The following is a 19592-nucleotide window of genomic DNA, read 5'->3' on the forward strand; positions in this document are numbered from 1 at the left end:
GAAATGAGTTCTGGAGAAACAGACTGTGTTCATTACATTGACTTAGTTTTACAGTGTTTACATAAAAAACCTGAGTTCCAATCTAATAATGTTTAATGTACGTTTAAACTGTAGTTTCAACACCGGCATTACACTGAACATTTAATCGCAATTTAGGATCCATTGAATGGGCCTTAATTCCCTGTCACTCTATTTCAGTAATGAAAAACACTGTTTTAAATATAACAGAAAACACGTGTTGTACATTGTAAGACGACACACATTAGAAAACAGCGAGTAAGGAAGAGAACTGAAGAACAGGCTCAGAACAACAATGGCATTTGTTCCGAAGACTATCGATCTGTCGCCGCTCCACTCCGCGCCACAACCTCGGCATTTACAAAGGCCGCAGAATTACAAAGAGACGAGTGATAATGTAACTAAACATTAACTATAATAACAAATAAACTTATCAAAATTAAATCCAAGCCCGTAATGCAGAACATTAGAATTGAAGCATACACAGATAATGGTATTAATACTGATAGCATAAAAAGAAGGTTACGTTTTTTAAATATATGAGAATGTATGACAGGATATACACTGCGCAATCTTCATATTTTACTTGTCAATGACTGTAAAAGTTCATGTTTATAGTATGCAAGGAATTTCTGAATCATTGTCCAGTGTATTTATTTGAAAATATTTCCTTTCAGACAAGATATATATTCAGGTTATTGTGTAATTGTTATGAAAATCTAGCCCGGAACTGTTTACAAATCATATTAATTCATGTTAGAATTATAAATATAGCGTGCTTATAGCAGGATTCGAACCCGAGTCCTGGTGTTATGAGCTGATGTGCTGATGTGGCTTAGGTCGTTATTAAAACACCATAATATTATGTAAACTCATAAAATTATTTTACATCTGGATAGTTAACATATGTTTTATTTTAACCGATTGCGTTTGCTTTGTTATGATTTTGTAACAACTGAATTGTAAAGTTAATTATGCATTTCAATATGGAAATTTTTGACAAGAGGGATACAACCAAATAAAATTAACGGGTAAGTTAAGTATAGTAGTTTTTATTGGTTTGAAAAACATATACGACCATTAACAAGTTGAGATCTGAGTTCTTTCCGAGTGCCGTTTTTTTTTTTTTTTTTTTTTTTTTTTTTTTTTTTTTTTTTTTTGCTATGCTGGTTAAAGTGTGAGATTAAAAAGTTTTTTGAGAACCGTTCTTGTGTAAAACGTTGTCTGTTATGTAACTAATGTATGTAAAGTTCTTGGTAGTTTTCTAATTTTCCTTATTTGATTCGGTCTTGGTCCTATAATTATTCTTCTGTTGTGAACGACTTGGGTAGATAACTGCGGCAGTTTGTCTATTATCAAGTTACAGCCGTATTAATCGTCTAGAAAGCCAAGCCTAATTGGGCATGTACCTAGGATAGAAAGGAACATTTCATGTACCAGTGGTTTCATGCAAATCGCTAGCTTTACAAATAACCTTTGAGTTTTGTATTGTTGGATCAAAACTATGATAATCCAATGTTATTTGTGTTATTAGATACTAGAAATTTGTGCAGATCAAGTGTGCACAAAAAGTGAGTTTTTCGTGATCCATATGAATAATTTTGACCCGAACTTGAAGAAGTCTGAAAATAAGGGCGTGTTAATCTTTGAATTGACGCAGCTGTCATCGCTAAAGGATCAAACTTAGCTCTTTGCCAACCTACTATATATTTATGACAATCCCAGTTTTACGTATTCTGTTGCAGCATAGAATAATACTTTATTATTATCAGGAGGCCAATATTTTTAACAGTTTTTCTTATCAGGGATCTAAATAAACTAGATTATTTAAAAGAACAGACTTCATTTGACCTATTTTGAAAACTAAATGTCATAATGACAATCGGTTCTTGTTTTCCCACTTCTCGAAAAGAAATGATGTTGGCGAGAAGTATGGAAATTACGTACATGTTATCTCAGATCGTCCAGCTTGTCCGACGTCAGATCACGTTTTCCCGTCCTCTAATAGATAAACTTGGCAAAGATTCAGCAATTCCTTTCATACCATAATAGTTAGTTTTTATTGTCATTGACAAGTAAAATATAAAAAGTTCATAATGTCCATCTGTGATAAAAACGCGTATATTTAAAAACCTAACCTTGTTTTTCTGCAATCTGTATTTCTACCAATATCTGTGTATGCTTCAATTCTAATTTTGTATTACAGGCATAGATTTAATTTTGGTAAGTTCATTTGTTATTGTTATTAATGTTTAGTTACATTATCACTCGGCTCTTTGTAATTCTGCGGCCTTTGTAAATGCCGAGGTTGTGGCGCGGAGTGGAGCGGCGACCGATCGATAGTCTTCGGAACAAATGCCATTGTTGTTCTGAGAACAGGCTTCAGTTCTCTTCCTTACTCGCTGTTTTCTAATGTGTGTCGTCTTACAATGTACAACATATTGTGTTTTCTGTTATTTAAAACATTGTTTACCATTACTGAAATACCTGTAGAGTGACAAGGAAATTAAGGCCCAATAAGGTTAATACAATGGATACTAAATGAGTCCGGCGGAAACAACAGCATTTACACAGTTGAAAAAGTTAGACGATCTGGGACCGTGATCTGAGGTAGGGAAAGTACCGATCGGAAGTGCCCTTGGCCATCAGTGCGGGCTTGGGTGAAAAAAATCTTCCGAGATAGTACCCAAATTCAAGCTCAGATCATGAACGCTCGTAAAGGTTATGTTTAATTGTTGTACAACTAGTAACATATTTTTATTATAACCTAATTTAAACCTACTTATGTCGCTTAATATCCCGAAGATAGATTGGGACAGAGTGGCCTACTTATCGCCGACATCGCTTCCTTTTGGGAGGCAGAAAACAAGAACCGATCGTCATATTGACCTGTAATTTCCACAGTAAGTCGAGTAAAGTCTGTTATTCCTAACAATTTAGTCTTTTAGGGCTCCCTTTAAGAGAAACTTAAAATAAATTGTGGTCTCCGGATTATACCAAAGTATCCGTGGAATATTCATTAATCAAAACCAAGGTTTGTTTGTATATAAAAAGAGAACCTTGAGGTTCTTGTTTAAGATAAATAATCAATTTCAAGTGACATTGTCTGAAACTTAGAAAGTTATCATGTTATCTTTCCCAGGAAGAGCATTTTGTAACAAATTTTGTGCTAAGCTACAGCCCACTATGAACTAGATTTGAGGATTTCTTTGATATAATTGTTTTTACATCTTACCCTAGTAGTGTATCCAGGATTTGAGTGTTGGGGGAGTTAACACTTATCCATATTTCGAGGGAAGGAAGAGGTTAGATTGATAATATTATATGTATTAGAAAGGGATTATGGTGTTTAAACAATGTGGCCCAATCTGCTATAAATGGTTGAAGGATGAACCAAAAGTTCTAAGATTGTAATGTTTACCTTGCAATCAATACATTCGATAACGGGCACTGCCTCAGTACCATACGTCTCTATTCGACTTGTGCACATAACATACACAAATTACCATTTTTGTCTCAGTAGGTTTTAGGAGATCCGCTGTCTCTCTAAAATGGTGAGTCTGACTTTCAATTCACTGCCGTTAAGGCTGTAACAGAAAGATCGTTAGTTTTAGGAACAGTTCCAAAGAGTTTCTTCAGCCCAACACAGTTTATAGTCTAATAAAGTTGACCCAATAAAGTGACTTATTTGTGCAAGGTACGTACGTATAAGAAACTAAAAAGTATATTAAATAATAATTTAAAGGTGAATAGTTATGTCATAAAAATGTTTTTAATGAATTCTTTTGTGTTTCAATTCGATTTAATAGATCATTCTAAAATTCCAAAATCATTAATGAAATGTGTAATTGCGATTGCTTGCATGCAATGTACAATTTTTTAATAACTCTTGTCACACATTTTAAGCACTCTTCCTTGGATAAAAAACACAAGATACCAACATAAAACTATGTCTAAAATGTGTAATTATTCGTCTGCTTATCTCCACGTGTTTTTTTTTTTTTTTTTTTTTTTTTTTTTTTTTTTTTTTTTTTGTAATTACAAATTTATCTCACACGTGGTTTACGTTACAGTGTTGAATAGTTGGGCGAGGCCTCTCCTGTGCACACTCACATTACAGGAAATTAATTAATTAGCCTCTCGTTTGTTTGAACAGTAAAGTGCTTTTTTATCCAATATCAAGTAATAGGTACCAAATGCTTAAGCTTTTTTTTAGGTTTTTTATGTTTATTGATATATTTTTGTTGTATCTGTTTATGTGAAATTTTCGCCTAAATAAATTAATTGACACCCAAAATTAAAAACTGTAAACATACGGACAGATAGGTGAAAATGTGCGTTTTATACGAATTTTGTGTGGTTCCAAGAAAGAAACGTAATCTTAAAATTTCCAATATGAAAGAAATAATAACTATACAGAAAGTGTTCCAAATGTTATGCACACAGAGGGAATTTTAGACACTATAAGAGGTAGGTACAGTAACGATTTAATCTATAGACAAAGGTATACGTCATATACTTTCTATATTTAACTAAACACCTGATTCCAACACTATGTGCAGTGAAATGTAAGTCAGGTTAATCAACCATCCGAATAATATAATAAACATTCCCCCACAAAGAACCATATAAAAACGGGCTTTTAAGAATAATTTGACTAAACCCAAAAAAGTATAAATATGTGGATTTTTTAATAAGTAAAAAATCTATTTTCTTTTGATTAAGTAAAAAGTGTGTCATCGCATTAAATCCTACTTGAATCATTCTTACTGGTCCTGAATGATTTTTCTTTATAATATTTGAAAACTAGATGAGCTTTCTTGCAGATTTAATGTAAAAAACATTCAAGTATAAATACTAAGAGAGCCTTGACAGTTTGAAATGTTTTACCAAAAAGTTTTTTGAGCGCAGTGAGGGAACAATGCAGCCAATAATTAATTTAACCACATTGATTTTTTTGGTCCTTTTATTAGGCTCAACTATTTAATCTTTGCTGCATCTCTTATAGTTTCCAAGATCTTTTCAGTGTGCATACAATTTTGAACACTATAATATATCTTAAGGACGAGGTTTTCAATTCCTTCCAAAGGACATCGAAACTCACTCTTACCTACCATCATGGTGGACTTGCCCTTTAACCATTAATAATTAACTACAAAAAGACTAAGAAATTCAGTGTAACATTTGATTTAAGTGTTTGGTAATGTATCCTTGCTCAAAAACCGCGAGTATAAAACTTGTTTTTAAGTTGTTCAAAGTATCTAAGTGCCTAAGGTGAGACTTTCACGTGTGGACTATCACGGTTCAGCACATACAAACCAATAACGTGTCAAATAGCTCGTAATTCTTTCATTGCCAACATGGCTTAGATTTAGGCCATGCATACCCAGGCTTATGCCTCCTTTAAAAAAGTCTGTGGCCAGAATTTCCTAACGTTTAGGGTTAGTTAGCTATGGGAACATAGTTCTTTTGGAGCCCTTAACAGCAACATTAATAATCCACATTTCGGGGACGTTTGAACCCCCCAAATCGCCCCTTCTTGTTACGGCCATGTCTTCTTTAATTATTTTCTACTTTCATGTGAATCAAATCACGCTGTTCTATAATTTTAACGAAAGCAGTCCAAATAGTTGTCACGGAGTAAAGTCACCTGCACAAGAGTGATGGACGCTTCCGTGGCAAGAGAAATCACTTAGTTCACTGCGGAGGCGGCAGCATCGCCCGAAATAGACATGACTTCAGACGCGCGTAAACATGGAGATAAACTGTACAATGGGTGAACAGCTGATAATGGTCAGTTTTACATGTCTATGGCCCTTCTTTTCCTTTCATTCTGCTATGGTTGCAACGTTTCTACGTCAGGCGCATTTAACGGTGTGTAAAAATTTTCAAATTACGTGCACTGACAAAGAAATTGGTTTCAATATTCTTACCGGTTTACAGTATTGACAGGGACGTAGCTAGGAGTAGCAAGGAGGCCCAAGGGGCCCGAATCCCCCCCCCAATTTTCAAACGTTTCAATTACTTTTTAGTAAACTATTATTATTATTATTTAAATAATTCAGTATTACTGACATGTACTGCTGAAATATAGTTCTCAACAAAGAAACGGGTCAAGAACCTTTTAAGGAACAATATGGGGCCTTACTCTGTCCGCTACGGAAAAATATCAATTGTCTGAATCCCTCCCCCCCCACGAATTACTTCCTGGCTACGTTCTTTATTATAGAGTATCTGTTGTCAATAAACTTTAAAGTAGAATTCAGTAGTAAATTTACGCCCAGAGGAACTCTTATGGAATACCCTTAAGTAAAGGGACGGTAAACTTAACAAATAATAGTTACACAAAAGAATGCGCTAACTGTGAAATATTGTTTATTGACTGTATTTTATTACAAAAACAACATAAAAATAAACAACGAATATATAGTACATCATTTAATGTGTAAGGATGATTTACTAAATAACGAAAACAACTAAGAGGTCAACATTTGCAACAAAGTTCATAGAAAGTTTGATCCTATTAGCTCTGTTACATTTATTAAATTAGTGAAATAAATGTACTAGCCTATACCTACAAGGTGTTAAAAAATGTTGGGAAATATTTGGAAATATCGTTAAATAAATGGAAAAACAGTTCCTAGAACACTATCGTCTACTTTACTTCGTTTAGCGCCTGCCAGTATGTAAAAATCATAAAATCAGAAATTAAGTTACAAAAATGAAATTTTGCAGGTTTTATGGCCTAGTAGGATGTTGCTTTTTGCTGAGTTAAAAAATACTCTTTGATATTTTCAAAATGGCGACCTGTTGAACATTTTGAACAAAAATTTCGTAAAACCGAAACATTGGAAAGCAATTATCATAAAATATAAATATAGTTTGTAAAATGTAAAACATTTGCACTTTTATTTGTAAACTGTATTATAAGTAACTAAATAAAAGCGTGTTTAATACCCTCATGTTTAATCCACTTCAGTCAGTAATTTGACTGAATTGGATATGCACAAAAGTAATTTAATTACATATAATTATGCATTCATTAGCAGTTAAAATGACCCTATAATAAAGCATACCAACATGCCTTGTTTTTGTTTTAATTTTCTGCGTAGATTTTCAGGTCCGGTTAATCACAGCACCATTAAAATTCTTCTTTACGTTTCTTTTTTACTTTTTTCCTTTCGTCAATACACATCGCGTTATCAACAAAATATGAGTTGAGCGCAGATGAGTAGCGACGACAGATATGGGTGTTATATCTCACCATGATGTCTCTTGTGGGACTTCGTAAGTAGGCTGTATCCAAAGAAAAAAGTATTTATGAATTAAAGTATATTGTATAAAGGATCATGCACGCTGTAGGAATCCAAAAGTTGTCAACTTAATATAGACTACAACTGAGAATCACTTGTTTTGGTGGTGGTGTTCTGTTGCCCATACATAACAATTCCCGGTAGACTTCCCTTTTGAAAATCCTGGCTACGCTACTCGCTTAGTAGTTGAATTATCGCTCCTCCCACATTGGATTCTTAAAGCTCTGGATGTTTCTCACGAAATATCAAAGTGGTAATAGTTTCTTTCCCTTACTTGTTTTAAAACATTCCTCGAACACTCTTTAGGATCCGGAATTTTGCACCACCCTTCAATGTGGCAATCGTTTCTCTCCCTTACTTCTTTAAAACACCCATAGATCTCCTCTTTAGGATCCGGATATTTTGCACCACCCTTCAATGTGGCAATCGTTTCTCTCCTTTACTTCTTTAAACATCCCTCGATCTCCTCTTTAGGATCCGGAGATTTTGCACCACTGTTCAATGTGGCAGTCGTTTCTCTCCATCACCTCTTTCCAAAAATGTTCCTCGACCTCTTTAGAAGCTGCGTAGATTTCTGCACTATCATTTAGTGTGTAAATGTTCAAAGCCCTGTTGTTTTATCGGGATTGCTGGCATTTTTAACACTTCCAACTGAATGTTATAAAATTGCTATTGATAGAACAATATTGTTTGCCCAGATCTATTAATTGCGCATGTATACTTGAACCTGAAGATCGGTTTCAGGTCGTCGGAAACTTCCAGTGTTCTAAAATACCAGGACAGTATTTTACCATTTTCGAAATAACGGGTATTTGGTGTTTTCCTAGGTATTTTCATTTATGTACTTCGCGTAAGTTTCCCATTAAACCGTGTTGGTTATTTCAAACCTCCAAAATTACTCCGCTACTTTGATTATTGTAAAGGAAGACATACTAATTATACTAGTAATTAATTATAAGTAATTTACTTTCTGTAGCAACATTGAGGTAAAACGTGGTGTTGAAGCATACGTTCTGTTCAACCTGCAATAATATGTAAACCAAGCAGTGAAACACGTTACGTCATTTACTATCTTTAGCAAACTGGTCATGTTTCTCTTAATAATTTTCTAAATTTAAATTTTGGCATTAATGATTTCCTTATAACGTATTGCACATTTACGTTTTCTAAACATATTTGAATTGCTTAGTAAGTTTTGTGTTAGTTCAGTTTATACCTGTAACTGTGTCGTACCACAAGAATAATTAGACAAATGGCTGAAAAATGTAATAGAAAGTAAACTTATTTGAAATATTTCAGCCAGAGTCTGAGTTTAATTAAAACAAAAACATTGGTTGAATAGTGTTTAATTTAAATTGAGCGGAGAAGAAGAAAGTGTATGGAAATATATGTATGGTAAACACATTTATAATGCCCTATAAACTATGCTGCAAAACTCAAGTTATTGAAAAATATTAAATAAACAAAAAAATTTACTCTAAGTGCCTAATTTTCTTTTTGTCCAGAGTATTATTTATGTTTATTTTGATTCTCTCCGCACATAATATAATGCTAAAAGTAGAATTAAAATAAATATTTTTCTAGTGTTAAAGTAGTGTAACATTTTAAAACATTTCCTACAGAACAAAAAAGTCATGTAGTGTTAAAAAATTAAACAAGAACTACATAGATAAGACGATGTTACACTTAAATAAACAGCAGTTTTTATTTGGGCCTCATAACAATGTGCATAAATTTCCTACCTTCCATTTAACGTGGAGAGACAAAACAATTCCAACCCAAAAACAATATGGTCAACTGATATGAAGAATACAATGTTTTATTGTGCTCCATTCCCTCTTTTCATGTCCAATATTATACCATAATCACTCGTACAATGCGTAGAATATATAAGTAGTTAATATTTTAATCTTAACATTTCATGGAAGTGCTGAGTTTATAAACTTTATAAACTCGCGCTTTCCATATTTCTGATGTCGGTATGAAAACAGAATGTAATGGAAACTGGCTGGGGTGGATATTGTTTGCGGTGAAAGAGCACTTCTCCTTTTGAAAGAGTGGATGAGTCACCCCCCTTGACTCCTTTAAAAATGCGTGAGTCATTCTTACCTCGTATACGATGGATGCTTCAATTTGCTTAGACATCTAATTAACGAATCTTTTCCATGGTCTATTTATTATTAGATTCTGATTGGGAAATGTTATTATGTACGCATTTAAATTTATAGATCGCTCATAGTAAAAATCTAAAACTTAAGCATACGTCAATATGCATATAATTATACGAGCCTTAATTACTGGAACGTAATAATGTGACGACAAATTTAGTAAGGAATAAAAAGTAGAATAAAAAAACACAGTAGGCGTACATATTTGTCATCATTTATTCAATACATTTCTGAGTTGATTTAACGATCCCCCCCCAACCATGACAATGAAATTCAGAGGTTCAGTTTAAAAACGTTGTTCTACAACTTTTATTACGGCCTTGTAACAGCATCTGAGACTGTGTTTTTCAATATTTGATTATAATCTAAGAGTTTTTTTTTATATAATACTCAGATTATATAACAATCTAAGAGTAGATATTTCATCTAATGCTAAAATTTGTTACCACCTGAATCGTAAGGGTTGCGCGCTCTATCTAGCGGCAAACGGAGGAAACATTAATTGTAAATACAGTACAGAACAGTATATGTATTTCTAAATAAACTGTGGCAATGTCAAAAATCAAATTTCTTTTAATTTTTATGTATATAAAATTTAAGTGATGTAGCCCGTTTTAATGTAGAAATGTTTTTTTATAAAACACATAGGCTACATACAAATCAAAACAAAGCATGCAGACGAAACAGAGCATTTACAAACATGTTTAATTTGAATATTTTCTAATTTTATGCTCTGAACATAATATTTAAATTTAATCAATCAAAACGAAGTAATTACTTAAAAAAATTCAAAATTTAAAAACAGCCGCACATATTTCATACAAAGTTTTAATAAAATTTGGTATTGAAATGTGAAAACTTTCGCCATTTTAATACTGTTAATATTACGCAATACAGTATTGTTAATTTGTAGCAAATTTCAGTGCTGTAGTCCTTAAAAATACTTCATATAAAATGCATTCTGACAGACCAATAGAAAAAAGGCATTTCACGGACATAGGATTTGGTTGAAAATAAAATTACGCAGGCCTACACAGATCTATCTGGGTATGGAACATAATCATTAGCCGTGGTTGACATTTTTCTAATGTTTAAATATGCCTGTTTTAATATTAAATTTCAAATATTTCGAAGACGAACAAGGAAAAGGACAACAGGTTCGTGTAAAACATTTGATACCTTTTCTAGCGATTATATTAAACAAACAATCGTTAGTTTATTTCTTTTCCGCGAATTGTAAAATTTATCAGTGTTAATTTAATCTGATCATTTGAATAAAGATAAGTTGGCAATACTGTACTACAATTTAAATTAGAAATTAAATTCTCATTAATTAACGTGTCAGTCCAATACGTGTTTCATTTCACCCCATCAAGATTGTTAACGTTCACTTTACAGGCATCACTTTAGTACAGGATTTATTCATCGATAAAAAAACCACACCTGCAAGTCGCATGACGGAGATGCTCACGCTACCTAGCGGCTTTTAGTCAAACTAATTGTAGGAGGACAGCCAAAGTAGACCGTTGTTGCGTGCCTTTGGTCAGATTCTAACTTGTAATTTGAATTCTTTTTCTCGCCTTTAATTTCCTGTCTTTTGTAATAGTGGGATTACTTTACAGATAATACAAAAGTGAGTCAGTGTATGTATTCTAGCTATTAGTAATGAAGGCTATCACATTACCACTGGTTAATGGAAAGCTGTTAAAATTTCGATTGGGAATCTTGACTATTCAGACATTTATATAACCAATTTAATCAGAAGAATTTATTAATTCAAGAAATATCTACAAGGTCCATTCCCCCTACATTTTGTTGGTGTATTCTTGTGCCCAATTAATAAAATGTTACATATAATAGTAGGGTATTGTGGGTGGAGGGGGGTTGTTGTTATACACTTCCCTCTTGAGGAATCCTATCACCCCCATATAAAAAGTGTTTTAATATTGTTAAACACGTGCCTAAGAAGCTAATCTCAACAAAATCACAAACAATTTTGCATCCTCCCAGCTTACATTGGGAGAGGGGGAGAAAAGTAATATTAGAGGTTAATTGATCAAATTTGTGAGAATCAGATTTGTCAAATTGCAAAGATAACAAAATAAGGGATAATGGGAACATCCCAAAAAGGGAGGGAGTGCTTAACACACTCTTTACGCCCCCTTTCATTCCTAACTGAATATTTTTCTTACAACAAGCTATCCACAGAGAACATAGGCTTGTGGTCATAACTAAGGGGTCTAATCCTATTTAACAGCAACATTTCAATCACCCATATAGCCTGTAGTAGTGCTTGTGAGGAGAAACTGCAGACTTCTGTGTTCAAAATATTTCTTATTGGTAAAGTTTGTTAGATTTAAATTTTTGCACCCCTGAATGATTTTGATAGAGCTTGCCATAAAATATTGTTTGTTTTGATCTGTTCTAATGAATGTTATATTGTTTTTCTATCATCGTTATTTCTTATCTTATTGGCCTCTTCACATTAACCAGATGCTGCCTTATTTTCTTTTATGTTTAACATGTTTCATTATTTTTATTGTTTATACTAATTCTAAGTGCTTGGTTTTATTTATATTAATATTACTTTAAGAAAGTTTAATGAAGTTTCATTATCCCAAAGGTTATACAAATGAAAATTTGTAATAAATCACTGTTTGAAAACTTTGTGTAATACATATTTTTTTGAAAACTCTGCATAATACATTATTTTCTGTCCTTGATAACATATCCAAGCAGGGAGTTAATTTTGAATTTCACTAATTTTTTTTAAAACAAGTCAGTGGACATGTAGAAAATTATTTTGGAGGAAGCTGGCATACTGTGGGATATAAAATACCCTCAAAAACAGGGGCTTGATAATCTTTCCTGGGAAATTTTTGAGCTTTAAGAACTCACAGCTATGTTCTAGCTTCAAACTACTAGGTACAATTTCAATGCTTGTCTTTAAAAATTTTTAGGAGGGGGGCTTGAGCACCCCTTATACGAGGGCTGCTATTTATATTTGTGGCCTAAGAATGAAAACACAAGCAATTAAAGACAAAATCTATTTTATTGTTTTTCAAAATTATTCTCCATGAAGATCAATACACTTTACCATGCGTTGGAACCAATTTTCAAAGCACTTTTTCCACTCCGATTTAGGTACTTCTAAAAAAATGGGTTTTGAATACAGAAACTGCTTCTTCAGGTGTAGAAAAACCGTTGTCCATGTAGTTTTTTTCTTGACGTTCGGAAACAAAAAGAAGTCATTAGGTGCCAAATCAGGGCTGTACGGCGGATGACCCCTCAATTCAATGTTTTTGCCTTGTCAAAAACTCCATTGTTTCAGCCGATCGGTGGCAGCTCGCATTGTCGTGATGCAGAATGATGCGTCTTTTCTTTGACTTTTCCCGAAGTTTCTCAAAGACTTCTGGCAAACAAATAGTGGTGTACCATTCCGAATTAACCGTCTTACGTTGCTCTAATGCCACAGACACCACATGACCGGTTATGCCGAAGAAACAGGCAACCATTTGCTTTGATGTGCTTCTTCCACGAACAACTTTGGATGGATTTGGCTCTTCTTGAAAGACCCATACGGTAGATTGCTGTTTTGTTTCAGGATCATATGAGTATATCCATGATTCGTCACCTGTGCAGATATTATAAACTGCTTTTGATGCACCTTGAGCGAATTTCTGCAACATTTTCTTCACCAATCAACACGGAGCATCCTTTTGCGCGGTTTGTCAGGTTATGCGGTATCCAACGTGAACAAACCATTTTCACATGCAAGATCTTATTGATGCTTGTCATACTAATGCCTAAAGAAGCCTCAATCTCGCAATATGTTACATGACGATCATGTTTTATCAGGTCATGCACAGCATCGACGTTTTCTGGCACAACAAACCGTTGTTGGATAACCTTCACGGGATTCGTCCTTGAGTGATTGTCGGCCACGATTGAATTCGTTATACCAGTTTTTAATGGTGCTGTAAGAAGGTGCTTCATTACCATATAAGGAATTAAGTTCATCTAAGCACTGTTGTCGTGTCAGGCCACGTCGAAAGTTATGAAAAAATTATTGCACGAAAATGTTTACGAGTTAATTCCATTTTCTCCTAAGATCACTTTTTCAACATGCTATCACTAACACTAACAACAATAAAATGACAAAATGTTTTCATTGAGGTTATGTTTAACAATGTGAAGGTTGCACTGGAAACATCAGCTGGTGCCTAGCAGCAATCAGTGTTGCCAAGGCCAGAAATATAAATAGCAGCCCTCGTATACATGCCCATGCAACTTGTTGCAATTATAAATTTTTATTAAACTATGGTGGAAAGGGTGATTCAATACAAATATTGAGTTCAGCTCCATTTCACCTTCTGCTTAGTGCAGTTTTTTGAATCTGATGCTGTGATAGACTTGGCTCCTGAAATCTGGAGTCAACGTCCGCCTGAGGAGATACAAAATTTTCAGAGACACTTAGGCGGAGCAACCGAGTTTTCTACATGTAACATAGCTATTGTGGGAAGAGTTGATTCAATGCGAATGTTGAGTTCAGGTCCATTTCTAATTGTTGAGTTTAGCGTACCATTGAAATGGAGCTTCATTTTAGTGGTTCCCATCTTTGCTACATTGCGTGTAGAAACCTTGGTTGCTCCGCCGTGCTTTCGAATCATGTCTTAAACATTGTATTGTACTCATTTGTGTACCTGATGAGACAATGAGAATACCTATTCATCTAGATTGCACTTGATTTTGTAAACTATGTATCTCTGATGTCAAAACAATGCGAAGAGTTCATTTGAGCTTCTTCGTTCCTGACTTTTTTAAATTCTCTACAGATGAACATGACTCCAGAATCCAGGAGACATGTAAGTGACTGCATCAGAATCCAGACGCTTCACTAAGGGGAAGGTGAAAAGGAACTGAATTTGAAATTTTAAACCACTAAAATGTTCGACAATTTCGGAAAATCTGCAGCTAGAAATATTTTCAAGGACACCTCATTGTTCTATTTGTTACTGTGATCTCAGCATTAAAGAGTACTGGTTCTGGATAAAACAGTTAAAAGCAAAGTTAAAGTATTAGTTCCCACTTTTCAAAATTTGAGTACAGTACAAAAGTGTATTTAGTTGCTAATATATTGTTGTTGTATTGGTATTGAAGCAGTCCGCACCAAAATAGTCCAATGGTGAGTGTTGTATTTTAATTCCCCCCCTCTCCACCTTGCAGCCAACACTGTTTTAATTTAATGAAAAGCTTTTGATCCATAATAATATCAGGGAACGATTGTCAGCAGTGATATGGCAACACTGCCTCAAATGTTAAAATGAAAGTAGTCAAATTACTAATAATTTATTACTTCTGATAACAGATGTCTGTTAATGGAGAAGAGAAGCCTGCTGCAGAGGAGGAGGCCAAACCAGTAGAAGAGGCACCACCTCCTACGCAGGGCAAGAAGCCTGAGGAGAAGAAGGAGCAAGCTGCAGAAGAGAAATCTACGTCGGCGTCGGAACAAAACGCAACAAATGCTGCCATGGAAAACGGTGAAGTGAAAACCGGTACTGGAGACTCTGCGGCAGAGTCGACATCACCCCCAGCTAGTGGAGATAAACCTGTCAGCTTCAAGGAAAGGTATTTTCAAAACCAAAAATCTCAAATTAAATAGTATAATTTATTTGGAGGCAAGGGAATGATTTTTACTCCAAAAAAAATAAAAAAATAAGAAAAAATAGTAAATACAATTTTTTGTAAACTATTTTTTTCCAAAGATGGAGAACATCAAATATTGTTAAGAATACACTCAATATAGTGTAACTACAAGACTACTTAGTGACATTTAGCTTGTAGAGTCTCTGGTGTAAACAATATTTAGCTCTTTTTTGCACTTCCTCAAATTCACCATGAGTATCAGGATAGCTAAGTATTGGTACAAATATTGCATGTTGCCAAAAAAGTTATAGCTAAGCCTTTGGTATTGTAAGCTGGAAAAATAGCTAAATTGTCTTCATGGGTTAGGGAACGAATGTATATTGAATAAGGATTCGTCTCAAGAGCATAAAGATTGTAAAACATAAATTACACTCCAGACATAACACTAGCTTTCTTAATGAGTGTCAAGGTCCTTTAAAGTCAAGAGAAAAATGTCTGCTAAAGAACGTGAGGATCTTGACAGTGACACATCTTTCATGGCTATTAATCTCTTGTCCATAAGAAAAATACACATATACAGAATTTTTGGTCATTTAGAACTATCCATTAAGTAAAAATTTACAGAGCAATTAAATTTAAAACTTCCTCTTTCAGTATGAATAAATGTTGATTGGTGTACCTCAGAATTAGTCAATTTAGTAAATTCCATGAATAAAGCTGATTTTTGTCTGGATCAGTACGTTTTTCAAGAGTAAAAAAGCCTCAGACACTTTTTCAAATAGTCTTGATTCTCTGTCAAAAGTTATTTGTAACTTTATCAATGTAACTGATGATGTTACTTTACTAGTGAACACCTTTGGCAGTTTCACACCTGTGTGACTTTGAGATATTCTTGTTGTTATAGCTTCAGTATGTTATCTGACCTCAGGAAGGTTCACTTATGGGTGGTTTATACCTTCCATTTGAACCTGCACTGGGTACAGCAGAAACCGATATCTCACTTTCATCTTGGGTAACCCTATGGTTGTCCAGGAGCGGCACATCACTATCCACAAATTTTGAGATATTGGAGTAAACAAAGGGTGGAACAATAAATCTAGTCTACTACAGAGAGTAACTATTGGATTGGGTGGATGGAGATCCCTTAGTGTTAAAGACTGTAGCTAGCTTAAACATGAAGGAGTATCTTACCCTACGCGCTTTGACTGGAGGAGGTCTGAACGGCTAGCTCCCCTTCTTCTGAGGTGACATGACAGATACAGATCCAGCTATCCATCCTCATGGAATCTTGACATGAGGCGGCCCCTATAACCAACCTTATCCATCCTGAAATTCTATCACCCCGGAAGCAAGCTCAAAGGTCTTTTTAGGAAAAACTGTAATGAGAGATTTCCTAAGCTGAGCTGAAACTACTTAGAAAAGTTTGAGTAGCACACAATGCATGCTTCTCATGTTTCTCTTCTGCTGTTTCCAGTTTTGCAGACCTCCAAACAACCAGGATTTTGGATGTAACAACAAAGCAAACATACATATTTATCAGTGTTGTAGGTATTCATACTGTTGTAACATGAAATAGGACAATTTTGTTTCCTTTACTCTACAGTTCTGTTAATGGGTAATAGTGCAAAACAGTACACTGTTGTACGAGATGATCCACATCATCAAAACGCTAAATTGATATAGATTCATAGATGAATATCTGTCCGTGAAAAGATTCATCTATCCTGTACGTGACAACTATTCTTTTTGATCACTTTGTTTGCGGGAAAAGGAATGAATATCAGTCCTTCAGCTCTTACTTGTTGTACATGAATAGGTGATATTTAGCCATGAAAATAACTCATTAAGAATTCAACCATTTATTAACTCTCGATTACAATCTAGTATGCCTTGTAACGACTCTAATTTTAACAACTCAAAATGTTAATAACTCATCAACTTAACAACTCAAAGGCAATAATAACTGCTGGCAATAAGTAGCCAAGGCACAGCAATTGAAACATGTATATTTTGACTGTATGCAGACAACTGGGAAAATCTAATGTATGTAAATTAGAGTCAGAAGTTACGATAAATGTAGTGACAATTCGATAAATGTAGTGACAATTCATTCACAGTTTCGCATTGCATAACCAGTTCCATTCAAATTACACCATCATTAGTAGTCTTTTATGAACCACTGCGGTAATGGTTATTACTCTAAGAACATTAATATAAATTGCTAAAACATTGAACTTGTTACAATTTCATAATTTACTTCCATGTTTTTTTAACATATTAGTTCAGTTATACTGTAATTCTGATAATATCATAAATGCAAAAGTGCCTTTGTTTGTTTGTTTTGCTTTCAAGCGTAAACTATTAAACCGATTGTACTGAAATTATATATGGACATATTAACGGGCCCAGGGATGAATATACGCCTATTTTTATTTTAAAAATCCCTCCGGGATACACCCCCCACTTATCTTTAAAGTAGTGCAAAATCCAATCTTTGTCTCTAAAGTTGTGAAATATTAATTAAAAGAGCATGTCTAATGTTATCAACTGTTCTGTGTAAACATTGTTTATTATTTCAATTTGCTTACATTTTTATAGTGAGTACTTAAGTGATTCCTCAAGTAAAAGGTCTAACAAAATAATCAACAATACCTAAATTGAATTTTTGGCCACCCTATTGCAAGTTTCAATAATATCTCTTATCTAAAATACAAATAGTTAATTTTATGGGATAAAATATCAATCTTTTTGGTTAGGATGAACAGAAATAGCTTCTTCTTATCACTTATTTAGGGGGGGGGGGGCTAAATGTAGTTAGTACTAGCTATTTTGAGAATATCCTTTTTCTACATTGCTGAAATATTGTACATCGAGGTATGTGCACATTTAAATTAATATTTATTTCATCCAGAGCCCACTTTCCAATTTTGAGGATGATTCATCCCCTATGTCCCTCCTCAACACATCACTGCCTTACAATATTTTGATTTTTAAGTAAAGCATGAAGTATCCAATAAAATTATTTGTGTTTAACAGGTTCCGGCAATTCTCCAAGTTTGGCGACACCAAGTCAGATGGCAAGATGATAACTCTCTCTCAGAGTGACAAGTGGATGAAGCAAGCCAAGGTCATTGACAAGAAAATCACAACCACTGACACAGGGATACACTTCAAGAAGTTCAAGTGAGTTAAATACTTTATTATTAAAGAAATGATTGATAACTGATAATTGACCGAACACTAAACTTGATAATTTAAAGAGACAAATCAGAGTGGCAAAATACTAACATTCATGTAAATTAGTAACGGTTCAAAAAAGGAGGGGAAAGCCATTTTGACTTTTTGATGGATGATAAATACATGAAAAATAATTTGGTGTGGTTTTTTACAATACGATTTTTAATTGAAATTGATTTTTTCTGGCATAGATAAGATCATTTCAAAAATTCCAGACTGGATCTTCCCCAAAAAATCCTCGGAACTGGAATTATTACTAATGAATGATTTTACTTCATAACCAGCTACACTGGTGTGTCCAACTTAAGCTCATTATTAACAGTATTGAACCTCATACATTTTTACCATTATTATTGGTTGAAGAATTACACAAGGATGTAGCTAGTAAGGGGGTCCAAGGGTTCTGGACCCCACCCCCAAATTTTCAATTACTTTTTAGTAAACGTTTATTATTATTTAAATAATTCAGTATTACCGACATGTACTGCTGAAAGATTGTTCTCAACAAAGAAACGGGTCAAAAACTTTTTAAGGAGAAAAATGGGGTGTTACTCTATATGCACTATGGGAAAAATATCAGTTGTCTGGTCTACCTCAAAATTTTTTTCTGGCTGAATGTTTTTGGAGCCTACCCAAACGTCTTTGGTATTTGAAATATTCTAATTAGAAATCAGAAAAAAGTCTGCACTATTTTATTTCAGTGTTTAACCATTGGTCGGGCGCATCGATTTTGAAACGCGATCGGGCACACCAGGAAGTTACCTCCAGGTTTAGAAATAAGTACAAATACGTCATTCTAAAAAGGTTTATTTTACATACACGCAATAAAAAGTGTATTTATAAAACTCAATTTTTTTTAGAAAAGTTCCCTAAATATCTGACATAAATATATTTGTTAAATAAAATACAAATGTAAGCAATAATTTATGAAATATGCTAACATAATGATATCGCATGTATCACTAACGTATATTATTTAACAATATAACTAAACGTAACTAATGAGTACTATTAACAATATAACTAAACGTAACTAATGAGTACTATTAACAATATAACTAAACGTAACTAATGAGTACTATTAAAACTCAACTAAACAATACAAATTAAAATAAGAATTGAAATTATAAGATTTGAACAAAATCAGTAATAAACAAAAAATATTACTTTTTGAAGTTAGTAAAAATGACAAAAGCGCTACTTTATGTTT

The 19592-nt window shown here is 33.8% G+C and overlaps 1 protein-coding gene across 1 annotated transcript in view; it reads left to right on the plus strand.

Moving 5' to 3' along the window:
• LOC124353638 (tubulin polymerization-promoting protein homolog) overlaps window positions 1–18357 on the plus strand; it is a 66508-nt gene extending 48151 nt beyond the window's left edge. Inside the window, exons 2-3 of the mRNA XM_046803569.1 lie at window positions 14868–15127; window positions 18182–18357. Of these exons, the coding sequence (XP_046659525.1) occupies window positions 14868–15127; window positions 18182–18332 (411 nt within the window). The 3' untranslated portion in view covers window positions 18333–18357. The remainder of the gene's footprint in view (window positions 1–14867; window positions 15128–18181) is intronic.
• The last annotated feature ends 1235 nt before the right edge of the window (window positions 18358–19592 follow it).

Source organism: Homalodisca vitripennis, chromosome 2, assembly GCF_021130785.1.
Source record: "Homalodisca vitripennis isolate AUS2020 chromosome 2, UT_GWSS_2.1, whole genome shotgun sequence".
NCBI lineage: Eukaryota > Metazoa > Arthropoda > Insecta > Hemiptera > Cicadellidae > Homalodisca > Homalodisca vitripennis.